The 26861-nt window shown below is 42.5% G+C and overlaps 1 protein-coding gene across 4 annotated transcripts; it reads left to right on the top strand.

Moving 5' to 3' along the window:
• The first annotated feature begins 8200 nt into the window (after window positions 1-8200).
• On the top strand, window positions 8201-26628 carry SDR16C5 (short chain dehydrogenase/reductase family 16C member 5). 4 transcript variants are annotated; one of them, XM_081117021.1, is made up of 7 exons: window positions 8201-8835; window positions 12574-12920; window positions 17120-17251; window positions 19379-19478; window positions 21495-21639; window positions 22425-22550; window positions 25509-26628. In XM_081117021.1, the coding sequence occupies exons 2-7, from the start codon at window positions 12588-12590 to the stop codon at window positions 25597-25599; spliced, it is 927 nt and encodes a 308-aa protein (XP_080973147.1). In that variant the 5' UTR covers window positions 8201-8835; window positions 12574-12587; the 3' UTR covers window positions 25600-26628. The 4 variants fall into 4 exon arrangements, with proteins under 4 accessions (XP_080973147.1, XP_080973148.1, XP_080973150.1 ...); XM_081117022.1 differs by having other exon boundaries at window positions 8355-8835; window positions 22451-22550; XM_081117024.1 differs by lacking the exon at window positions 21495-21639 and having other exon boundaries at window positions 8355-8835; window positions 22451-22550.
• Window positions 26629-26861: the final 233 nt, after the last annotated feature.

Genomic DNA, 26861 nt, shown 5'->3' with positions numbered 1-26861 from the left:
TCCCAAATTTGCTCATGTCTATTACTTTTCTCCACCAAGTTTTCAAAAAGCACCCCAGTTACTATAACACTTCCTATGTGAAATTTCACCCACCCGCTCACTGTACTTAAAACCCTTCACGGACATGTCAGTTTGGGGATGTGAAGATTCATTTTTGCAACAGAATAAAATTGTAACTGGTAGTTACTCTCATCCTACAACAGTTTTCCAAATCTAATGCAATAACAAATAGTCAAAAATGTTAAAAATTAAAATATGTGAACAGTATTTAATAATGAGTTAGACAGTTTAAAGGCTGAGGAGATAGAAGCTTGTGACGACTCTGAAAGGATCTTCCAAGAGCTTCGGAAAATGAGAGCTCTTTCTTTTGCATAAGTTTTACTTTTTAAAGTAGCCCTTTTCTTTTCCTTGATACTGCAAAGGGAGCATATTTTGGTTTAACAAAAGAACTTTCTAATAATAACAGCTGCGGAGATAAAAATGACTCTTGAAAAATGGAGTTTTCCATTTCTGAAAATCAAAAGAGGCTAAATTACTAAATTATCTGGATCCCTTCCAATCCTGAACATCTATATTTAGGATTCATTCTTGCAATAAATCTTTATTGAGAACCTATGCACAAAGCATAAATTTGTGAAATTACCCAATGTAATTTTGAATAGATTTTGACTCATAAACAGAACTCAGGAAAAGGCTGATAGAGTCTAAAGGTAACTTTGCAGTATTTGGAAGAAAAACAAGGAAAGGTAAGTGGAGAAGCCAAAAAAAAAAAAAAAAATGGAAAAGAATTATTCCTTACGATGAAACATGCTTTTGCTGGAAGAAGTTTTAGAAACTTCTTGGAATGAGGAATGAGCCACCCCTCAACCCAGAGGCAAGTCTGAGAGCAGCAGGTTCTCACAGCCAGGCTCACCACTGGCCTTCGGTTCATGTGGGGGTCCAAGCTTAGGGCGAGATCTGAATCATTTAGGCCATTAGAAGGGTTCTTGAGAGACCACGTGGAGAGAGAAAATTGTGATAAGCTGGTTAGAGAGAGAAGGAACTTTCAGGGCAAGGACAAACCACTGAAATGGGAGCTTTATTGTTTCTCCTGTGTGTTACGTGGCAGGAATTACCTGTTCCATCTATTCACACTGTGTTTCACTTATTCCCCTGTGGAGGTGGCTGTGTCCTGAGTAATGCTGTTAATATAAAGTGTTAAGTACGGCCTTCAAGTGCATTCAGGATGGAAGCAGAGTCAGCCCAGGAAAGCCTCCCTCCCATACCTGGATCACATGGCTGAAAGGGGAAAAAAAATACTGGAGAGGAATCAAAGAAAATGGTAAGGAAAATGCACACTAATTAATTAAAATCAACATTTTATAATACCAATTATTAATAATATTCATCATTGTATTATTAAATATTATAATGATTAAAAATAATAATGATTACTTAAAATAGTCTTAAAAATGAAGAGATGTATCCAGAAGTCACCCCAGGTTCAAATTCAACTCTCAACTTACCAACTTGCTGACCTTCATGCATGTCATTAAAATTAGGTTGGCCTAAACCATTAAGTGTTCTTTCACATTAAAGCTAATTTCCAACCATGACTCTACCATAGTTGATAACTGGATATTCCCTCTATTTTTCGCATTGTTTCTAGCTAGGTGAAACAGGTTTTACAAGTTTTGCAAATTAATAACTATTATCAAATTTATTAATTAAAAATTAATAACTACTGATTATAAAATACTAAAGTGGTAGTTAAAAAAGCAATACAAAAATATTAAAGAAAAGTTGATATGTCAAACTAATGAGCCAAAACAAAGTTAAACTTACTATTATAAAAAAAAATCTGACTTTAATTTGAAAATGAGAGTGTTCACACGCGTTCCTGTGCAAATCTCACTTCTAAATTCTCATTCTAATATAGAATGAGGGCATGAAACCTGAATGGAGCCTATCACCTGGTGAAAGAAGGCCCTTACAGCGTGCACTGTGGCTGGCTCTGTGCTCATGATTCACCTCAGGAGCTATCCATTTCAGAGTCCAGTCATTACCCAAGAGGTTTCCACCGCAGGGTAAAACATGAGTAAGAGTCAGAAAGATGAGAGGTACTCCCACTTTGTGTACAATAGGACAAAGTTGATTATGGGGAAAGGTGAGAAAGAAGAACCAGCAGGCCACAGGCCAGTTTCTGACAGATAGTTTTGGGAAAGAGTGCATGTGGGGTTTAAAGTCTTGGAACATATTCCCTTAAAATTGTCCCACTCTGTGTACCTCCTCAAAGGTCTTCATGTACACCAAACTTGAAAACGGGAATATTCTGAATACAGTAGTCCCCACCTTACCCACGGGGGATATGTTCAACACCCTCAGTGGATGCCTGAGCCTACAAGTAGCACTAAACCCTATATATACTGTTTTTTTCCTATGTATACATTCCTATGATAAAGTTTTATTTATAAATTAGGCACAGTAAGAGATTAATAATAACATAATAAAATAGAACAATTATACAAAGTAATGTGAATGTAGTCTCTCTCTCTTTCAAAATCTTATTGTGCTATATTCACCCTTCTTGTGATAATTGAGATGATACAATACTTTATTAAGTTGAGAATTTTCGCTTTTCCTCTTTGGCAAAGCTGAATTGCCAGCATCACTACTCTTGCACTTTGGGGCCATTTTTAAGTAAAATAAGGGACAAGCACAAGCACTATGATACCAAAACAGTGTATCTGATAACTGAGAGGGCTACTAAGTGACGAATGGGCAGGAACTGTATACAGCATAAAAGGGGTGATTCACATCCTGGCAGGATAGAGCAAGATAACTCCAGATTTCCTCATGCTACTCAGAACCGCAGGCAATTTAAAACTTATAGATTGTTTATTTCTAGAATTTTCCACTTAATATTTTCAAACCACAGTTGGCCACAGGTAACTGAAAATAGGAAGCAAAACCATGGATAAGATGGGATGACAGTGTTATTTCAAAACAAAAAAAAGGAGGCTTTTAAGAATGAAGATGATGACTTCCATTTCTGATTATACGGGGGACTAAAAGTTCAGAGAAAGTTTTCCAGTGTGGATCAAAAAATTCTGGATTTAAAAATTTTTTAATCTTTTAAAATAATTGTCAGAACTGCTCAGAAAAGGACATAGATAATAACAAAGTAAAAATCCTGAGTGTTAAACCTATCTTGTGCTGGTGTTTGTCAGGAGGTTGGGGAGAAAGATGTATCTGCCTATCCTAGGTGCTCTTATACTGGGCAGAATAGACAAAAACATGAGGCCTGTAAAAGCCACTAGGGTGGGCTGGGAAACATCCACATGAACCCAAAGTCCCAGAAAGGTTACACTGCCTGAGGGGTGAACTGGGGAGAGAGGAGTGTGCCCTAGAGATGGACTGTGTTTGGGACTAGAGTTTAACCCATCTGTGTTACCTCCACTTCCCAGTAAATTCAAGCCAAACTGTTAGTTTAAAATCTCCCAGGAGAACTTGCTGGGGTGACGGAATGTACCCCAATAATGCACAACTTATGGTACAACTCTGTAAATTTATTAAATAAAATATAAACTGTACACTCAAAATGGATGAATTTTATAGCATGTAAATTACACCCAGTAAAACTTTATCTAGTGGGAGGTGAGGGGCAGATGGCCTGTCTCGTTCCTCATTCTGATCACATATCCCTTAGCAACTTTTTTTCTAGCTAATACAGATAGTTAATGCCCTTTGCTAGTAGGATTTCCAATGATCAAAGATAGAATCAAAGGAAAAAAGAAATCCAAAAGGAGAAAGGCAAAATAAAAAGAGGAGGAAATTTAACCTGTGCTATGAGACACTGGCTGTGTATGAATTGTCTTCCAAATGATTTAAGCAAGCCTGGCATAACAAACCAGGTCAAATCTCCATAATCTCATTACCATGCCACTCACGCTATGATTGCTCAGAAATGTTTTTTTAAAAGTTCTTAGAGGTGATAATGATCTTGGAATTAAGAGAGGAATAAAAACAAACTTATTACAATATGTCCTTTGGTCCTGTTCCTTGAGAGGGGACTGAGGAGTGTTTGGCTGAGTGACCAGCCCCCTGAGAAATGCTGTACACAGGAATTCCAGTCATGTGCCCAGTGCTATCGCTGCCTTCCCTGGGTCTTACCTTTCTGAAACTTTTGAGTTTCTTTGGTTTATGGTTACTTTGCCCAACAAGGTGGCAGCACAACTGTGGCCTGCCTCCTTCAACTCTTGCATAATTTATTCTTATGTACTGTTTCTCCTACCTTCAGGGGAGTCAGGTATGTTTGTTTCCTCCTGTCACAGCTGACACTGCTTTCCTCCCATCACCGGACAAATAAACGTAGCTTTAAACGCATTCTGTTCTCTGAGAATTTTATAGCCCCTACCAAAATCAAGACACTACTCCAAAATAATACATTTCAGTAAACCTAATACATTTTGAATGTTTTGTAAAGTAATCCCCAAAGACAATATGTTCTTTAAATAAGTGTTTTTAAAACAGAAAGTATGTACATTTTAATCACTATTTTGGGTTTTTTTTATTATTATCTAATAATGCATGACATTAATAAAAAGCCAGTATACAGAAACATCTCTCATAACACAGGAAGCCTCCCTTCATGCACCTCACTCAATTCTGTTGCCCTCCAGGGGTAACCACTGGGAACAGTGTGGTGTGTATGCATCAGATCCATTCCTCTCTGCATTTCCGTCTGTATTTCCCCCCCACACAGATGCACACACAAACAATATAAACATAAATTTAACTTCAATGAAGTAATTCTGTACTATTTTTCACTTAACACACCCTGGAGACCTTTCCCTGTCAGTAAATATAATTCTAAATTCGTCCTTTTTGTGAACTTCATAAAATTCTGTTATATAACTACAACATGGTTAATGGAATAAATGTGCATTTAAGTAGTTTCCATTTTTTTTATTTTTTATTTTTGGCATTGCAGAAAAGCTCCAATGAGAATTCTCTCTGCACAAATGTCAATATTCCTGTGCTGGAGCCCTAGATATGAAAGAGCAGAGTCAAAAGGCTCGATAGCTACAGCCCAACTACCTTCCCTGAAGGATACACCTATTTACACCCCCACTCACAATGCCTGAGAACGCCTGTGTTCCCACACCTCCACCACTCCTGGGTTTATATCGAACTTTTTAATATCTCAGTACCGATGGGTAAGAAAACAAACATCTGCCTGTTCAATTTGTATTTACCTGAAAACCAGTGAAATTTAGCACCTTTTCAGTCATTCGTGTTTATTTGCCTATGAGTTGCCTGTGCATTTCTTCACCCATTCTTCCTATGGCCTCATTCAAACTGGTTTATAGAAATGCCATAAATTATGGGTAATTGCCGATTTCAATTCTTTAGTGAAGATATTTCTTCCTAGTCTGTTGTTCATCATTTTACTTTGCTTATGCTTTTTTTTTTTCTTTTTGCTGTATAGAAGGTGACATTTTTATGTAGTCAAATGAATAATTGCTTGGGGGGGGTCCTTGACTAGCTCCAAATTACAAAATAATTTTCCTACATTTTATTTCAATACTTCCATTGTTTTGTCTTTTTATGTCAAGACTCTTACTCCATCTAGATGCCCCATGTCCTGTTTCCACTCCTTGTGTTTGTTTACTGAATGGGAGTTACTCTGGGCTTCTGTCGGGAAGATTGACCTATTTCTGTAGTGCCTTCCCGGGGTGTGTTTTGGGTTAAGGTATCTTTTGCTCCGGTTTCTGGAAATGGGATCCATCTGCTTACAAACCTCTAGTCATTCCTCACTGGTAGTCCCTTTCTTTCTAGCACTATTATGTTTTTATTCACATTTTTATATCTTCTCTTTCGTTTCAGTGGAATTTTGGAAAAAATAGGATATAAATGCCTATGCTCAGTCTGCCATCTTAAGTGGAAATGTCTTTGTGGGTTCTAAAAAATATTTTTTATGAAATAAAAATATGTACATAATAGACAATTTGGAAAATACAAAAAGGCAAAGAAAAAGAAAAATCAACCAAAATTCTACTATTCGATAATTAAAAATGCTAAAATGTTGGTGAATTCACTTCCAGCATTTCTACTGCAAGTAAATAAAATTGTCATAAAAATGTAGTATCATATTATATAGTTAGTTTTATACTATGCTTTTTAAACTCACATTATTTGCAGAGTATTTTCCTATATCCTTGAAAAACACAATTTCATAAAAAATGGTTGTAGAGCACTATCTGCACATATTTCTTAGACATTAACAATCAATTTATTTTTATTAATATACTTATTTCTAGAAAGAGTAATACATTTCCATGATTTGAAACAGTGAAAAAAATCTCCTTTCCAAGCTCTGACTCCTGGTGACCAGTTTCCCTTCCTGAAGTCAACACGATCCCTAATTATGCTGCAAAGACAAAGTCTCGGAGGTGGAATTGGGCGAGAGGGCATATATCTTTATAGCTCCTGATAAATACTTGCTCCCTGGGAATGTATAATTTACACCATCCCTGTATGAAGCCATCCTCTTTCTTTTAACATTTATCAGTTTGGAAGGCAAGAAATGTTTTCTCTAACTAAGAATGAAGTTTGAGCATCTGTTTCATAATTCGCTAGCCCATTCTGCATCTTCCATCATATATTAATTGTCTATTCCTAGCCTTTACCACAAAGGACCCTTTAAAAATACTTTCTTAGCTTCCAGGATCATAGCCAATCCACTGAGTTTCCCCCATGTCAAGTTAAAGTGAGGCCTTCTCAAGCAACAGGATTCTAGTTCAGTTCCCTTAATCATATCATCAGTGAAACCCCACTGCTTTCCACTCATACTTTGTTTTAATGAGATTTCTAATAATGCTCAAGATTTCTTTCTTGAGGTCTGCTCTGAACTTCTGACCAGAAAGTAGACTGACAGCCCAGGATTTTGCTCAGAGGAGCCATGAAGGTGATGTAAGGCTGGTGTTCTCCAGTGTCCTCCCATCTGATTCTTGCAGGCAGGTTGTACAGCCCGGAGTCTATTACCCAACTTTTCTGTGCCTTAGTCACTTTTCACTCCCAGGTGTTGCTCACCTCCACACCTTGGCCCATGCTGCCTCTGAGGTCTGGAAGGCTCTTCCAGCCCAGCCAAGTGGGCCAGGTGCCCCTCTTCTATGCACAGGAGCACCTGGGGTGCATGGCTATCATCCGCACATGTGCAGTTCATGAATGTTTCCTCCTCCCGCCCCCAAACTCTCTAGCTCCCCAGAGCCATGCACAGAGCCCTACAGAGCAGCACAGCACATGCCACTGGGTGATTATTGCTGATCTGAAACCAGTGCACACACACCTGCCCCACTCGCTGTCCAACGGCATAGCTTCTCAAACGCTTTCCACAGCTGGCCGCAGCTCACCACTGCCTACAGAATACAAGTAACCTCCTAAACACCGAAACGACATTCAGAGGCCCCCTGCACCTATTTTTCCAGGCTTAGACAACCTACGTGCTTCTTCTCACAGCAAAATAAAGAACAAAGTGCAGTCCTCACAGAGCCAGTCCTGGCCAACACTGCTCTCCTCTGAGCCTTCATCACTTTTCACTTTTATGCATCTTCCCTACCCCTGGGTGAGTTCCAAATGCAATCTTGTCCCGACTCCCCGTTTTTTCTTCCATACCCCATAATTTGACATTTCTGTTCGTGATGCCACTCATCAAACTCCACCCTCTATTACAAGCATTCAGTGTCTTATGAGGTATGCTTATATTAGATGATTAGCTAATGTTAAGTGGTTTTTATCTTTCTTTTCTTGGTGGATGTGGCATTGCTGCATTTTCTGGATCACTGTACACAGAGAAGATGAATAACTACTGATTGGATGGGAGTGCACTGTTGACTTTTTCTCTTCTTCTCACCTTCACCTTGTTAAAACAAGTTTTTCCCTCCCTCTCCCTCTCCCCTCCCCTCCCCCTTCTCCCTCTCCCTCTCCCCCTCCCCCTCCCCCTCCCTCTCTCCCTCTCCCTTCCCCTCCCCTCCCCCCTTTCCCCCTCCCCTCCTGCTAGCACCCCACGGCTGCCCGCAGCTCTCCCACTCCCACACTGCTTACCACAGCGGGACCAAGGAGGCTGTTAATCTTGATCCCAGGCGGCAGAGCCGGAAGCTGCTGGACAGCCCCCGCTGGCTGCGCAGCCAAGACCAGCCCCCACCCCCGCACCGACTCCGCACCTGCCTCCTGCGTGTTCTCTGACACAACGGTTCCCAGCTTCGGTGCTGCCAGTGGAAACACCTGGGGCCCTTCCCACTCAGAAATTCTGATTTAATAATCCAGGGGGCAGCCTGTATCTTTATTGATTTCAGAGAGAGGAAGGGAGAGGGGAGAGAGAGAAACATCAAGGACGAGAGGGTCACTGATCCGCTGCCTCCTGCACCGCACGGCCCCTGCTGGGGGTGGAGCGCGCACCCCGCGCGAGCCCCCACGGGGACTGGAACCGCGCCCTCCTGGCTCCCGGGCGACGCTCACGCTCCGGGCCTCGCGCCCGAGGCGCCTGCCCACGGGGATTTTTAAACGCCCAGGGGTGCTTACGTTTGAACTGCTGGAGCGCGCATCTGGTCCTGGCGACCTAACTTCCAGCTTCTAAATCTGGCAGCTGGGGAAAAGGAAAGGAGCGCTGCCCACTTGGCACTGGGTCCCCAGACTGGCCCCACCCCTGGCGCGGCGCGGCCGACCCGCCTTCCCAAGTGGCCTGGAGCAGGTGTGGGGACAAACCCTGAGCCTCGTCGGGCCGCGAAGCAGTGCCGGGGTGCCAGCGGCCAACCAGGCGGCTTCTCCGCGGGTGACGAGGGCAGCGTGTCCGGGGTGAGTGGGCGAAGTCCGGGGCCAGGGGTGGGCACGACCTCCGGGAGCGGCCGCTCGTGGAGACCCGAGCGCCAGGGGGCGTCAGCGCTGGGCCGGGGGCGCCGAGGGAGCGGGGGCGGGGGCGAGGCCGAGGAGCGGCGCCCCGAGAGCGCGCAGGCGGCTCGGTCCCGGAGGCCCGAGCCCGGGGCGGGGAGCGGCTGGCCGCCCTCCCAGCGCGGAGCAGGGGCTGATGACTCCCTGGCCTCCTCTCCGGTGCATTCTGCCCAGGTCCCCTGCTCCGGGCTGCTGAGTGCGTCTACCTCTCCCTCCCCGGCGCCCCAGTCCTTCCCCCTACCCCTCACTGCCCCCCTACCAGGACCAACTTGCCCGGGCCGGGGAAGCGTCAGTCACCGGTTTATATTGATTGCACCAGGTTGGTTCAGCTTTAGGACTAGGAGGCTAGGACATGGGATGGAGACGTCAAAGAAATCTTCAACCTGATTCCATTTAAATTTTCTTTTAAAATATGTTTGTATGGATTTTGAGAGAGAGAGAGAGAGAGGAGAGAGGAAGGGACAGGGAGAGGGAGAAACACCAATCGTCCGTTGGCCGCCTCTGGCGCGCCCCCTACCGGGGATGGAGCCTGAAAACCCACGGGCCTGTGCCCACTGGGAATCCAACTGGGGACCTTTCAGTGCCCAGGACGACGCCCAGCCAGCTGAGCCACTCCGTCCAGGGCCAGCCTGAGTAAATTTAATATGCTGTCATTTCCTAAGTAAGGCAGAGTCTTTACACTAAAATGGAACTTTACATTTGCTTTCGTTTGTAAGTATACTTACTATAACCATCTTTAACTGGCATAGCCAGGGATCATTAACTTATACGCCAGCAGTAACACTAGCTGATATTTATTTTGCTGTCATATGTGCCTAGCAAGGCCTGTAACCGGGCAGCCCCTGAAATCCAGCCCAAATCCTCTTGCCCCACCCCACCCCACCCTATGCACCTGGAGATGGCTGGGGAAGTTGGGCAATGAGGATCTCTTTTTTCCCCGAAAGTTTCATATGTGGTAGCATTGACCATATAACCATATAGCACTCCTTAATATTTTACCTTCATTGACTCATTTAATTCCCACAGCTTCCCTATTTCACAAGGAATGGTACGTACTGGTAGCATCCCCTATTTAGAGGCGGAAACTGAGGCACAGGAGGTGAAATAATTTTTGCAAAGGTTGCAGAGAAGTGATTGGCAAATCCAGAATTCCAACCCAAACTTTAATCTCTAAACTCATTGCCTGTGCAGATCCCCAACAGACACCCTAAACCCCAAAGAAGTATGACACCCTCAGGATGTCATACTCTTAAGAAACTCGTAAGCCTCTGCCAGGACAGGGACAAACAGTGAACCTGTTTTAGGTCTTGTACTGAAGACCTACACACACATTGAGACTGGAGTACTGGAGCCTAGAACCCCTGGCAGTAGGAACTATGATGTCACCCAAGTCAGTGGTAAGACTCCTAGCCACCTGCCTCATGAGAGAAGTAGACCTTTGTCCTTCTGGCTTGGACTTATATAGCACTGATCCTAAAGGGCGCATGGTCACCTGGTGTTGGCCTCCTCATGGAAGGAGTATTGGCAGTGCCCAGACTGCTACCTGGGGAGGGTGCCCAGAGTATCACAGTACTGTGAGAAGTCTGACCCTCATCCTTACAGGTCTGCAGGTACACACCCCATGACTATTTAAAGTAAGAGTCCAAATATCACTGTTCACCCTTCAGGGCACATTCTTTCCAAGTCCTGGAGGGCCTGGGATGCTCAAGCAATTATCCAAGCTACTCTGTGAAAATAAATTTGAACAAAGATGCCAGAGAGTTTAAAGGCCATTTCATCCCAAGTATGGTAAAAACCCAGTGCTCCACAGCAGAAAACACTCTTTGTTTAACTAGAATGTCCATGCCTCCTACTCCAGCGTTCTTAGTCCCTGGACAGTACTGCACACACAGGTCAAACCTATCTTAAGGTTCTTCTGTCCCTCTACTGGGCAAGGTACTCCCAGATCTGTCTACCTCTCACCATTCATCATATTGATATCCCCTCAAATGTTGATTCCCAGCAAATCTCTCCTGTTGCTTCCGACCTTGACCATAATTTAAATTACATCTCCTTTCTATTCTCTATAGCTCCCTGCACTTTTCTTTATAATACCATGGCTTGGCATGATGTATTTATTAATTTAATACTTGTCTTTTCAACTAAATCCTTAGCTCACCAGGCCCGAGAATATGGGAGGCTGCTATCCCTTCAACCCTGGTGCCCAGCATCAATGCTCAATAAACATAATCAGGGCTCAATAAACTGGCCGTGCACTAGCTAGCACAGGGACCTTGGAGAAACCGCATACAAATTCTTTCTGATCCTCATCTGAAGAATGAGCCAAGAAACAGCAGTGTAGGTCACAACAATTTCCGAAGGATCTGACCATGCCCCAAACCCTCCTATAGATGAATCTATCCACCCATAGTCATTAATAGTAACTGGTCTGTCCTCAACCAGACTGCAAAGTGAGGACCTGTTGTTCTTTAATGAATATCGCCAGCCCTCCTCTGTGTCTCTCAATTGGACACCCCACTCAGGGAAACCTCCCACCCTCATTACAGTATGCCCCCTGATGAACATGTCTTCTCCTCCTGGAAGAAATAAGACCTTCCCTTTTTTCTCAGCAGGTTGTCAGTAAAGCATGTTATAAACTCATTCCACTGAAGTATGAGTGACTGATAATAGCATATAGCATGGAGCCCAGTCTGAGCTTGTCAAGAGATTTGTTAATCATTCACCTTGTTGGTGAGCAGCACCAGGAATCAGAGAAACACAGTAACATTTGTAAAGCACTGTGAGCCAGCATGTGGTCAAGCACATCACATATATTCTTATTTTCTGCAAAACCACTCTGTGTCACAGAACCAGCAAGTAGAGATGAGGAGACCTCGGTGCAGAGTGGCTGTGGAGCCTACCCCAGGTTTCACAGTCATGCAGGGGCAGGACAGGACAGGACAGGACAAGACAGGAACGCAGACCTGTCTCTCACTGATATCTGACAATCACAGGTGCCATTGGTAAGTGATATGGCACAGGGGCTCAGAGTTGGGGAAAGGGTATCCAGAGCTGACAGTGAACTCGTCAGAAATGGTTTAGAACATCTAATTACTCTTCTTAAAATACATTTTGCAAATAGGATTTTACATTTTTCTCTTGAATCTCAGATTTGAAATAGTGACAGATAATTAAACAACAGTGCAAAGAAGAAAGCACAAACCTAAAAGGAGACAGAAAGAAAACCAAAGGCATAGCCGTTGTCATGAACATTATGGTATGGTCAAGACTTTGAACATAAATCAGCCAACAGGACTCACAATTATTAGGAAGAAAGATTAACTCTGAGAAATAATGAACGTCTTCTTTGGGTTAAATTCGGGCATGGTTACAGTTCCTGGTTAATGAACATTTGTCACCTACAAAGTTTAGCAGACACGCAGATATGTGCTGATCTTGAGCTTGGTGCTGTGCATGAAAGTTGGCCAAGATACAGTCCTGCGGGGAGGTCCCTTCTTCTCCCTAAGGTCAGAGTCTGCGACCAGGAGCGATGTTTCAATCACGTTCCTCAGTTTCTTTCACTGTCCCGGGAAGTGTGAGCTCTTTGTGGTTGGCAAACTCGGAGCAGACACCTAGGTTTTTACATGAGTCTGCCTTTTTTTATAGGTGTCAGTCAGAATATGGCCCCCAACCTGAACTCAGCGAAGAATGCATTCGTTTTCTTGGGAAAATCAGTGTTTATTCTTCTGGAGACTATGATTTTCACCTTAATCTCCAAGCCACGGAAGAGCGTTGCGGGTGAAATCGTGCTCATAACGGGCGCCGGGAGCGGGATCGGAAGGCTCTTGGCCCTGATGTTTGCCCGCCTGGGAGCCGTGCTCGTGCTCTGGGACATCAACCAGGACAGGAACGAGGAGACGTGCAGCATGGCGCGGGACGCCGGGGCCACGCGGGCCTGTGCCTACACCTGTGACTGCAGCCGAAGGGAGGATGTGTATAGAGTGGCCCACCAGGTAAATACTGGGTCCTTACTCTTGGCTCTGGGGAGGAAGAACTCTGTCGTTTCTTTATCTGTTTCCCTTTCTCGGTGCCAATTTTCCTGTCTCCAACATTCCTTTAATTTAAAATTTTTAGGGGAAGTGGGAATTAGGATTTTTGAGTTCTCACTGTATGCAATACACCACGCTAAGCACCCTGTACGTATTGTATCATAATCCTGTAAAGTAAGGCCTGTTAGTATCCCTATTTCACAAATGAGAAAACCAAGACTTAGGGCAGGTAAATAGCTTACCTAAGAAACAGCTAATAAGCAAAGCTACAGCTGGGTCATGAGTCTGTGGACTCCTGAGTAGGTACTCTAACCACCACTCCAAACTGACTGTGCTGGCCCTTATCATAATATAAGGTAGGTGAGAGCAGCCTTCTTTGAGGATAAAGAAACTGAGGCAGAGATATTACCTATTCAGGGTCCCAGAGCCAGTGCGTGGCTAAGCCAGGATATAAGCCTAAAATCAGTCTAATTTTAAATCCAGCTATTTCCACTCCACCACAATGCCTTTCATTTGAAAGTGTATGTCTCTTAAGTTGTCATGAGAAATCAGAATATTTTGTAAAGACTGTTAACCTCAGTCATTCCTTTGGTGATGATAAAGATGCTCGTACAAAGAACGCTTTTGGGAAACCAAAGCTCCAATATGCCAATGGTAAGGGTTTTCTTATTTTGTAGAGGCACATACTTGTTTGCTGGCTGTCTCCTTTCCTTATTAAGGATTTCTCTGCCTTCATGTTGGCACAAGCATTCCATACATGACTTCCCAGGGCCACTTTTTTTGTGTGGCTCCCGGAGTTCCCCCATTTAGTGAGAAGGGAGGAACCAGACCAACCTGTGACAAGCAGGCAACCACATTGGAAAGTTCTTGTACAGCTTCTCTGCTCTAACTGAAATCTCCTGCCACTTCCCACCTCACTTCCTAGTGGAAAGGTTTGCAGGTCACTGGCCAGTGAGTTTTTAACTTTTGTCTTTACATTTCACACATCTTTTCTACCATCTCCAATCAGACGCTGCCCAGAACAATCTGGAGATCCAAACTTGACAAACTAGCATGGGCTCACACTGGGACCACCTTGCAAGGTACAGTTGTGTCTTTGCCTGAGCCAACCTCATACATTCAGCTTTTTGCATTTGAAGTACCAATCACCTGGCAGGTTGACTTAGACTGACTACAAACAACTTCTCTGGCCATTCTTAAGCAATAACTGGCTCATATTCAAACACTTAACACCTTCAGATACGGAGCAAGCTAATATGAGGTGCTCCACAAATAATTAGTTCCCTCTTCATATCCATAATTTAGTTCTGCCCAAGATGCTCAGCATCAGAAATGGTCAAACATGGCACATTACTAGCCTGTTGTTCAACTTTTCTTACTTCTGGGTCTTGCACACAATTAATTATATGCTCTTCTGAATTCAGGAGAAGCGAACTACTTTCCACCCTTATAAACCAAGCATTTACTCTTCTTATTCTGGATAGAGGGATGGTACCAGAGAATTTTTAAGAAGTATGCCATAGAGGAGTAATTGAGGTGAAAATTGTTGGAGTAGTAGACAGTGTTTTATCTCCACTCAGACCCCAATAACCTTGACAGCTTGTGTCCCTAGCTCATAGTTAGCACTGAAAGTCCAACCTTGATACCTGCCATCCTGGATGAGAGGTCATTTTGAACAATAAACACAAGACCAAGCTAGAGCTATGTAGTCACTTATCCTTAATGTGGCATGTGGATATATATTTACCTATATATTTAATGACTGTGATCTCTTGGACAAGCCAAATCATAATCAATTTTGCTGGGAATACTTCTAATTGGCTGCACTGGTTCAACAGAAAAAAACACCACCTTATTAGAGGCATACCTCTAAGATATTGAGGATACAGTTCCAGACCACGGCAATAAAGCGAGTTGGTGGAGGGTCTTGCCTTATTTGTAAAAATGAGGTAAGTTTGTATCTGTAGTGTCTATGAAAATTTTTTAAGGTTTATTACTGATTCCTGATATCCAAGATCAAACTTCAGGATTGCTTCATCTTTTAAACCACATGGCCACTGGTAGAAGTAGACTTTGACCTGTTGCCCACTATGACTCATAAATAGTGGTGGGGACAGTCAAATTGGCCACCCGGGGCAGTGTGGAGTTGACACACACAGCCTTCCTGTGGGTCCTTGTTGTCGCAGTGTGGATGTTCATAGGTGGGCACAGCTTATGTGCAGGTCTTCCTAAAGTTGTCACCCAGGTCTGGATAGACTGTTGTCACATTCTTACAACAAGGGGAACAATGAATGCAAATAGCGGAAAGAAAGAAAACTAGTAAAACTAGAATCTGTTGCATTTTCCCTTAGATGTTACCCCCCAAGCCCCTTATAAAACAACACAATACCAACAAACTTACTCTCATCCCAGGATGACAGTTTATTGTGTTATGATTAGTCAGCAGTATTAACTATGTTGTTAAGTCACACACAGTTAAACCTGATCCCTTTTCTCCCTAGCGTAGCAGAGGCTGAATACTTGTGATACCTTTTCATGCTTAAAGGAAAAAAAATAGACTTGGGAGCAAGATAATCTTATATATGAAATAGATAAATCAATAGAGAAGAAGATTATTCACATGAAAAATCCTGTCACAAGTGCTTAGTCTAGTACGTTTCAAAACTTGTGTCCCTAGCTTTTTTTATGAATCATAAATATACAATTTTTATATACTGCAAAGATGTGAACCATGGCTAACAAAACCCCCAGTGCCTACTTTGAAATTAAAATCTGATGTTTTTCTCATCAAGTGTTTGATAACATGCTCTATTCATCTGAGAGGTGGGGGTGGAACACACATCCCTATTTACTTCTCTTAGATGTAACTTCTAGCTTTGCCATTCTCACTCTGAGCTCAGACATCAGCCTCTAATGCTAGTGCTGTCTCCCAGTCCACACACCTCTCCAGCTTTTGATTCTGCCTCAGGTAGGGCTTACCTCATGGTTTCTAGCCTTGCTGTTCAGTTTGGATTTGACAACATATATCTACCCACTCTCCAAATCAGACTTTGTTAGACTGTTTCAAGTGCTTTTATCTGAAAACTCTAACATAGAATGAGATTTCCTTCATCTCTATTTCACTCTGAATTTTCTCTAGACTACAGACCTAGTTGACTAGTAAATGCCTAACACATGTCATCCTCATTGCTGGGACCCATCCTCCCCTGTACCACACTGCACCGTCCACCCAGGCAGGTGCATACATATGCACACACACATGCAGGTGTGCACATATGTACACACACAGAGCTAGAGATGTAGGTGGTACTGCTGTGAGCCTCCCATGCAGCACATGGCAACTGCAACCAGTGGTTTCCTCGGATTTGGGGGACAGGCTCCTGGTGTGTGATATAAATTACAGTAATGAAATTCAAAACACAAAGAGGAGCAAAGGGACAGCACTGTCTCCTGTCATCAATCCTGGCAAATCTTGTGCTCATGTCTGACACAACAGCCAGGGCTACACACTAAAGATGTGCTCTAAGGGGAAGGCTCCAGTGTCCCACCCAGAATTTTTATTTCTTAAATAAAAGTTACTGAATATCTACAGAGTTATAGCGGCCAATAGGACCTATTCTGTTCCTCCCTTCAAAGATCTTATGCCTAAAAATTTGGGGAGGGAGAAGAAAACCAGCCAGTTGATGAAAACAGGACAGACAGGTTCTGAACTATGCTGTGTGTTTAAAGCATGGATAGGAGTATCACACTTCTTCCATTTACTCCCTACGCCACCCCATCTCCATGTCTGCTAGGGCTTAATTTATATGACATGACTATAACGGCGTATGTCCTATCACATTGATTAAAATGATATGCTGCTTAGAGCATAGAACAAAGTTACTATTCACCAAGTATAAGAGTAGCTCTAAATGTAGAAGGAAAGCAGCATTGCAGTGTTGGAACTATCATAAGGAGGGGAGGAATCAGAAGAAAAACATCAGACTTGGATCGCCGATACACTGTACACTCAGCAAAGGAAATAAAACGTGCTTTGTTTTCAGACTGCATAGACTCAGTCTGTGTTAACAAGGATAAGAGGTGTATAAAACTGGGGGAAAGTAAAACCTAGGTCACATAAGAAATTACTACATTGATGGTGTTGCTCTTGTTACTCAATGCAGGTTAAAAAAGAAGTTGGTGACGTTTCCATCCTAATCAACAATGCCGGCATCGTAACAGGCAAAAAGTTCCTCGACTGCCCAGATGAGCTTATGGAAAAGAGTCTCGATGTGAATTTCAAAGCGCATTTATGGGTAATTATATTTTTCTTCTCATAATAAAGATTAGCCTCTAAATAAAGCACAGGCTTCTCAATTTTAGATTATCCTGGTCCACCCAGTCATCTCCTAATCCAACTCAACCCACACCTCCTAGAGGTCCTGCCCAGAGATCCTACAAAGACACACTGTCCTCATGGCACTAATATTGTTTATTCATTGCCAGGCACTATCGTAGGCACCTCGGGAATGAGCCTTAAAACAGCTCAGTGAGATAAGGAGTCACAGAAGTTAAAAAGTTTGCTCAAGGCTACACAGCAAGTGACAGCACTTAGACATGACCAGGGCGACCTTATCATTGGCCTAAGCTGGAACCCTTTGAAAGTGAAAGGGGGCATTCTTAATAAGCATTAATCAGGTCTGTTCTGGGCCAACCAAGCCATTCGGTCACCTGACTCAGTACCTGGTGACTACATGCTGTGGGCATTAAGGGACACAGCCATGTGCCTACTTGCAGACATTTCGTTTTCCTGGCCGTTGCTGAGCCTGGCCATGCTGGGCCTCTCCGGGCCGCGCTCCCTCGTCTGCCTCTCCCAGCCCTTGAGCTCATTTCCCTCCCACCCGCTCACAGCTCGCCCTTCCCTGGGCCAGCTGTGCTCCGGGAGTGCGATTCATGAGATCCCCTCCATTCTCCTCACACCTCTCCATGTGGACTTTCCGCCCAACTCTCCTTTCACAGTCTTCAAATGTTTTCTGGAGTCTGTAGGTTCTCTGTCCCCTCATTTCACCAAAAATGTCATGGTGCTGGAGGTACTCTTGGTGTTCTCTTTGGTCTTCAGGAAAAAGATGGAAAGATTCAGAACTAAGTGGCCACCATGCTCCTTCAAGAACTACTGCAAGTGATTTATGCTGTCTTGTTGCAAATGCCCCTCTGCTTCATTAGAATGAAGCTGGAACATACCGTCGGAATGAAGACAATCTCCTTGAAAGTCTCCACTCCCGTGGCTTTCGTGTTCTTTTCCCACCGCTCGGCCTCCCTGGTCTCTTTCATGGTCTCCTCTATCTCTTCTTTCTCTCACTCTTCTTCTAGATGTTCCTGAAATACTGATGTTTCCCTGGCCCCTGCCCTCCCCTCACATCCCCTCGCTCTGTATACTTTTTCCGGGCAAGTCCAAGTACATTCTTTGAGTACTTGCACAGAGTAGGCACTTACTTGCCAGAGGGAGAGAGAGCTCATGGTGACAAGGCTCCTGAGGGGAGTGTCCCTGGGGAGAAGCCAGGGTGTTTCACTATGCTGCTTGTTTTGATTTTCTCTCTGCGTGTGTTAGGTTCCCTCTGTAACTCTTTATGATGCAGACAAAAGTTGGTTGACTTTTATAAGAGATCCCTTTTCTCATATTTATTCATATTAGGAAACAAATATGAACTATAAATGTATGAAATAATATGCAGTTATCCATATTTTGTTAATTATGTCTCTGTTGCAGAATACATCTTCTCCCAAAGCTCATTGCTCTCCTTTATCTTCTTTCTCCAAATCCCACATCAAAGGTAAAGGAGCTCTGTAGTCCTCAAACACAGCATACAACATCCCCCTCTTCCTAACAGATATTCTCTTTAATGACAGGGAATAAAATTAAGAAACCATTATTCAAAGAAGTAGAGATAAATTTAAAAACTAAGTGATATTTTTCAACTGACGCCAACAGCAGGATGTCCTGTGAACACTCTTCAGAAAAATTTGAAATTTAAATATGATCCCGGAGGGAAAGAAGGCAATGTAAATCTAAATAATCTCATTCTTGATTATAATCTAAATAATCAGATCTTTGTCTTTTTGGATTGTGGCTGCCACAACTAAGATTCTCCTGTACTGCTTCAATTATTGTCTTAATACTGTGGTTTTTTAAGTCAAATATGAGCAAAAATAAGTCTGAATAAATTATTTGTAATAATATTGGTATGCCATGAGGAAAATGTTGGTTTAATAGGTTAAACAAGTTAAGATGGTTACTTTCCAGATGTTTAAGTTTTTATATCCCAGTGCCTTCAGGTATTTTTATGAGCTTAAAAAAAATTTTTTAATCACAATGACCACATAAACATCTGAAAAAGTGTAAAATGTGGTATAAAATATTAAAAGTTTTACTTTGTTCTTCTTAGACTTATAAAGCCTTTCTACCTGCTATGATTGCTAATGCCCATGGACATTTGGTTTGCATTTCAAGTTCAGCTGGATTAATCGGAGTAAATGGGATGGCAGGTAAGAAAAGTGTGGTATTTCACATTTGCACATTTTTTCTAACTTTAACTTACATAATATCTCTGAGTAACCAGCATTGACTTGATGCACCAATAATAAATTAAGAAGTCTATTCAATAAGAAAAGTGGGTGAGAACTACATATTGCATCAAAACTGCCATCAGATATACTTACCGGAAGTTGAAGTACGCCCTTGGAATCATTAGGTCTTATGCAATCCCCTGGGTTTAAGAAAAAACAGAGACCTTGTTGAATGTTTTTACACAAGTGATTAGCAAAGTCACCATCCCTCCCAAGTTCCTCTGGCACTGTCATCAGAATGGTAAAGGTGACCACTCTGCCTTCTGAAGTCTCCCCCTGCTGTCAGTTTGGAGATAATTTCTCCACCCCAAGAAACTTAAACTTCACCTCTTTGTTTTCCCACTGGTTGGAAGACTTGCAGGAAGTGGTTGTCATTTTCACCTCTCTTGCAACTGACTTCACATTAGCAGTGGGGAGGGGGCAAAGAGATACACCAGGATCCTCAGTGAAGGTGGCCCAACTCAGGAGCTGGGAGCAGCAGAAATCTTCTCCTTCCCTAGCAGGGCATCCCCTGGAGCAACATTCTGAGTACTGGTTGACACAGATCCCTGAGACTTGGGCATGAGAAACCCTAGCTAGCTGCAACTTTGCCATGCTTACCCATTGGGCACTTCCTTATGCTTCTGAGCTAAGCAGCATAGTTCAAGATTCACAATCCTAGTCTAAGCACAGTTCATCTCAGTTATGTGAATAGGTTTTTCAGAACCACAAGTCACTCAAAATATTACAGGTCTGTACATATCTCCCTGTACCTTGGACTTGCCTTCTTCTGTCATTCTCAGAAATCATCACATATTAGTATTACTTCTCTCTTATATGTCTGATAAATGATGAAACTCTGAAATAATACAGGTATATTTATAGCTCCTATTAATCCTTTCTCTGACACTGTATATCTTCAGATGGATTCTTCCACCCCCAGCTGACCTTAGAAACAAGTGTAAGCCTTTTGTAACTCCCCTGCATCAGAACCACCAAGGGTGTTATTTATAATGCAGATTCTCTGGTCCTGGGCCATATCTGCTCATCCTAATCTCAGGGGTTGAGGGACTCAGTGAGCTGCAGTTATACCAGATGATTCAGATGATTCTAGAAGCTGGTCAGGGTTTCTCCCCCCTCCCTCCTTCTATGGGCTTAGCCGCCCTCTTGGACAGCAGTGGGCCTGACAGCACCATGCCTGACAGTTATACCCTGGTTCTTGCCAGTTGTGGTAGCTGCTTCTCAACAGGGCAAGTACATATACCTCGCTTGACTGTGTGAGGCAAAGGGAGGGAGAAGCACACCTAAATGCTTTTCTACTCCAAACTTTTCCAAATTCAGTGAACTGAAAATTCAGGTGTTTACTTGAAGTGAGAGTGATTGAAGACAGCAAGCTCAAAACTGACATAAATGCCACTTTCCACTCTCCCTGCATTTTCAAGATATTTAAGAGGTTGAATTTTAAGCTACAGAGGCCTTTGTTTTTCTTCTGGAAGTGGAAGAAAGAGTTATAGTTGGAAGAAAATTCAATCTGAGTATCATGACCCATGCCGCCCTCTCTTGCCTAGCCTACTACATCACTTACTGTATTTCCTCTTTTGTGTGTCTTCCTGCCCCAGCTGAGTTGAAGTTCTTTGGGACAGGGACCGGACACACACACCATGTGCCCCACATAACAGCTAGCATGTGTCTGACCATTCATTAATGTGGAAGTCAAGTCTAGCAGGGCGACTATAGGAGGCTCCCAGCAGCAGCCATTGGGTCATTACCAACTGAACTTTATGCGACCTTGTCTCTCCCCACTCACCCCACACATCTCCCAGTGGGAATGGACCAAGATCACACAAAATAAGAACTATGACATTGTTGTCCAATTCTCTGCTAGTGTTATGAGGAGACCTTAATGTAATGCCATTTTTAAAACTTCAGAATATCCATCAGCATTGTCTTTTTCAGATTATTGCGCAAGTAAATTTGCAGCCTGCGGATTTGCGGAATCTATTTTTGTAGAACTATTTGCCCAGAAAATAAAGGGTATTAAAACCACTATTGTGTGCCCATATTTAATAAGTACTGGAATGTTTGAAGGTTGTACTACTGGGTAAGTATGTGCTATAATTTCAAAGAAACTGCATTTTAAAAAATGATCGGCTATCTATTTGATTTTTTTTCTATCTGTTTTTTATTTTTATTTTTTATTTTTATTTCACCTGAGGACATGCTTAAAGAGGGAATTGAGCCAGCAACCTTTCCGTGCACAGGATGACATTCAACCAACTGAGCCTCTCTGGCTGGGCTTTTCTAACTGTGTTTTAAACTTGTTTAAAAAGATGTTTCTTTAGGATTCAGTCTGATTTATAAATGGTTTCAGAATTTCTTATTTCCTCAAATGTGTTTGTATTTCAGATGTTGAGTTTAATGTGAATGGTTTATCAAAGCCATGTCCCACTCGTAGCCACTTTGTAGCCTGGATCTGCTCATTTGTCTACCCAGGACTCAACATTCCCTTTCTGCCATCCAACTCCCTCCTCCCTGATTCCACAGAAGAACTGGAAATCATTGCAGGGACACAAGGGCCCCATTCTGCATCTCATGGAGATGACAGGAAATTAGTTTTCAAAGACTTGCTTTATACTAGTAGACCATTTGTTTAATATGGTTTTACATGTATGCATATTGTACATCAGTGTATTAATCAGAATCATTTTCTATTTCAAATTCTAATTATTACTATGTTGATAATCAGGGAATAAATATAGAAGTAGATCAAATCTGGAAGGGAAAGAAGCAAATGAATGATAATGTCTTACAGCCTTTTTATTCTTAATTTGTAAGAATTGTTTTTATTAATTTGTTCATTTTTGATTTTGTTTTTTTACCTCCTAGCTGTCCTTTTCTGTTACCAATTATAGAACCAGAATATGCAGCCAGGAAGATAGTAGATGCTATCCTGCAAGAAAAGGTGTACTTGTATATACCAAAGTTTCTATACATTGCTATGTTTTTAAAAAGGTAACTATCTGCTTCTATGACTTCTCTAATGTACCAACTAACAACTTTTCCAAATCCTACCAGGAGAAGTGACTAAAAAATATCTGTTAATGAATTCTGATTCCTTCCTTGTGCCCATTTGCTGACATAATCTCAAATGTGCATAGTTGCAGTGCCTCCCAGGGATCTAGAAAATGGAGCTGGATCCTGCCAGCTTAGCATTATTGTCAAAAAGAAGTGGATTCATGCATGTGGAAAGAAAAAAGGCCATGAAGCTAGAAGTCAGGAGAACTGAGACTTAGTTCTGGTTTGGCTACTAACTTCTGTTTGACCTTGAAGGAGTCATTAATGTCTTTGTTCCTCAATTTCCTCACAATATCTGTAAGGATCAAGTAAGATATTATAGAAACTCTTTAAATATCAGCAAACCTATTTATTTGGAAGGCAATTTATTTGGGAAGGTATCACACAATTCTAACATCACAAATTCCCAACTGCAACAAAAATCAGAAAAATGTGTGTGACCTATGGTTCTTTTATGGAAACATTTTTTTAAAAATAAAAAGCCTAGGTGAGTATAAAGTTTTCATTTTAAAGGAAGGAGCTGCCATGATTTAGAGAGATTTCTGAGGACAAATAGAAAATTCTTTGAAGACTTGGAATTTAAATTGGCACCACTCTATTTGAATTCAAATTTCTAATGCCAGAGATTCTGTGAATACCTAAGTAGCATTAGGAAAAAATGCACATCTATTGTCTCTATCTTCTCATCTTTTAAAGACAAAAGTTGAAAGCTTTTTAAATCCTTTTTTTTACAGGTTTCCATTTTTCTTCACTGGGGGTATGTATGTGCGGGCATCCTAAGGACACAAAATGTATATCTGAATGTGTCATCCCTGCTAACAATTCGTTTCCCAGCCCTCAGAATAAGCATCAGTCAACCTAGGTTAATGATTCTCAACCCTGGCTGCTTTATCTGGGAGACTTGTAAAACATACCTATATCTAGTCCCTTCTCCTCTAACTGAATCAGAATCTTTGTGGGTGAGGCCTGGGTTATAATTTTATAAAAGCCATATGGCCTGACACTGGCTTCTCCAGTCTCCTCTGCTACCACCCTCCCTCAGTCCTTGGTATTGGAAACAGCCCCAGGCATTTGCACGTGCTATGCCCCCTCTTAGCTTAAGCATTCCTTCCCTGGCCTCCCAGAATATCCCAGATGGCTCCAATGCACACTCTCCTAGCATCTGACCCTGGCCTCCTTAGAACATCTCACAGCTGCATTGACCACGTATTTTTGAGATCCTTGGATGATCATCTGCCTCCCCACTGGGCTGTGGGTTCCTAAGATCAGAGGCCATTTGGTTTCTGCTCACTGTTTTGTACCTTCAGCTCCAGGGAAGGGCCTGACAAGAAAGAGATGCCCTGCCTGCTTAAGCAAAAGTCTTTTCTCTTTAGCTAATTGTATCCACTTTGTACAATTAACCAAAAATCATTCTTACACCCCTTTACTTCATCAGGCTTCACCTAGCACAGGACTGGTGATTGATATGGCTGCTAAAGTCGTGTGGGATAGGGCAAAGGGTCTTTGACAAGGAGATTGAAATCTGGAGTTATAATCCTGCCGTGTACTAAGCCTGTGACTCTGAACTTGACCTTTATTCTCCAGGTCCAATTTCATTTATGATGTAGAAATCCATGCTTGTAAGCTTGTGAATGAGTGAATATAATGACTCTATTGGGCAGTGTGCATGTTCACAGTACAGTGGCTACACTTGCCTAATAGAGGTTAGAAATGTGAATTGTAAAGAACATGAGACTTCATTTTTCTAATTTTTAAAATAATTATAGAGTTGCTATTTACTTTGATAGGCCCCAATTGAGGGTGATCTGCATAGTTCCTGAGAAGGCTTTGAAAACATTAAATTAAGTGAAGGGATCACATCACACACTCCTTCCAATACTCATCCCACAAGCATTAGAGAGTGCCTAGAGTGTGCCATGCATCCATGCTTTGCTGACCACCCTAGGATTGGGGGTGACAGCAAAGAACAAGAGAGACAAGAGTCCTTGCCCTTGTGGAAATTACCTTCCTAGGGGGTCAGGAGCAGGGAACAAACAAAACATAATAAAGTAAAAGAAAAGGTATGCTGGGTGGTCATAAGAGCTACAAAGAAATACAAAGCAGGAAAAGGAACTCCCAGAGTGGAATGAGCAAGGGTACAGGTTGAGATTTAATTTTCAGTATGGTACTCAGGGAAGATCTCTTGGAAAAGGTAACATTTACCAGAGACCTGAAGCTGGGGAGGACAGGAACCACCTGGATTTCTTGGGGTGCCCCCAGAGGAACAGCGAGCACAGGTCCTTTACTTTACCCCCCCCCCCACTACAAGCCTCAGGTGTACTGTGCCTGCTCTGTTTCCTGTGCCTCTCGCTCTGCAGTGTGAACATCAGAATCCACGTGGTCAGAGTGCTCTGTCAGGAGGGGCACTTGGGGTGGAGACGATGAACGGTCTTAGTTGGGTCTTGCCAAAGATCTGAGAAGCTATTGCATCTAATCTTCACAGTCATCCCAGAAAGAAAGACCATGACCTCATTTTACACGGGAAGAAACTGAGGCTCACACGCTAACTAACTTGCCTGAGATGACATTGTAAATGACAACTAGGTTTCAAGCCAGGTCATCAGACTCCACAAGACATCGCTGCTTCCTGCCAATCATTACATAGTGTAGGGAAGCTTTGGAAATGGACATGAGAAGTGAGTTGAATCATGTAAATAAAACAAGGAGAGATATAGAGACCCTGGGCTGGTGTCCTCCCACATGGTAGACTAGCCCAGGGTGACTCTGAGGCATGCACATCAATTGTGCATGTGCGAATTCATCTGCAACAGGTTGATGGCGCTGCTTTTCAGCTGCATGGGTAAAGATGCTCTTATGAATGATAACTGAGAACATTTACTCTTCTTTTCTCTTTAGTATCCTTCCCGTTAAGTTGACAATGCTCATAAATGAATATCTGGGCTCCCTCAATATAATGGATAACTTCATTGAAAAAAAGAAGAGCTAAAGACCAACTCTATGGCTGATGTCATCTGATACTTAACACTACATATTGCTTATTTCAGTGAAGACGGGGATTTTTGTCTGATGGAATATATCTGGAGACTATAAGTACCATTCTTGTTCTTCTATCTGGATTAGTATTTTCAACCAATACTTTTGAAATAATGTTGCTATCTGCTTTTTTGTTGAGTTTTTTTTTAATTAATAAAAAGAGCTCATTTTTGTCATCTCTGCTGGCCATAAAAGGAAGGAAGAGAGAGAGAACCACCCACATGATGAGTGTTTAACTGGAGTGTCCTCTTTCCAGAGGACACAGAGCTCTGGATTTCCTGTCACCTTGCTCTCAGCCTTAGCCTTTTTGAACCTCTGTGTGCCCCCTGCTATAGAAAAAGCCAGCCTCCTGTGTCCATCTATCCAAAGAAGCCACACAAATGCTTACTTGTACATGGCCTGGATGCTCACAGAGTAAGTGCCAATCCTACTGAAGGCACATCAGGTGCCACTGTGAGGGAGCCTTACTGTCCATTCCCTGAAATCGCTAGTAGACTGTGACCCTACATCCAACTCTAAAAAGAAATCAAAGAAAATGACATTCTACTGAATTAGATGAACTGCTACATATTAATCCAGAAAACACACTCATGTAGTTAATTTCAGGTGTTTAGTATTTCACGTTGAGAGTCATGTTGAGGTGTTTATCCCCACGATGGACAGTTTTATGCATTGGTAGTGATCAGTGCTGCCTCCATTTCAGATCGATTGTATTCTTACAGTTTAATCAACTAGCCAACTGCTCTCATGCCTTGGAGATTCACCATAAAAGGAAGATTAAGAAAAATGTGTTAGCCCAGCCGGGTGTGGCTCAGCGGTTGAGCATTGACCAAGGATCCAGGAGATCAGGGTTCGATTCCCAGTCAGGGCACATGCCCAGGTTGCGGGCTAGGCAGCCGATCAATAACTCTCTCATCATTAATGTTTCTCTCTCTCTCTCCCTCCTTTCCTCTCTCTGAAATCAATAAAGATATATTTTTTTAAAAAAGAAAAATGTGTTAATGACCGTACCCTGGAACTCCTTCCCAGGCTGGGCGGGGCACCTGCCTTCCCAAAGAAACAGTAGCCTTTGTCTCTTACCTTCTTTTGTGTGGGGAGCAGGAAAGGATGAGAGGTATCTTGGAAGACCCTGTGAGAGTCAAAAGAAAAGAGTTTAAAAATCTTGAGGGTAAGTGGCTCTCAAGGGGTAACAGGAATGTGGAGTCTGGAATTCAC

This window comes from Miniopterus schreibersii (assembly GCF_964146895.1).
Source record: "Miniopterus schreibersii genome assembly, chromosome: 17".
In the NCBI taxonomy this organism is placed as follows: Eukaryota; Metazoa; Chordata; class Mammalia; order Chiroptera; family Miniopteridae; genus Miniopterus; species Miniopterus schreibersii.
Note: the sequence above shows the minus strand (reverse complement) of the source record. Positions and strands in the feature narration are given on the sequence as shown.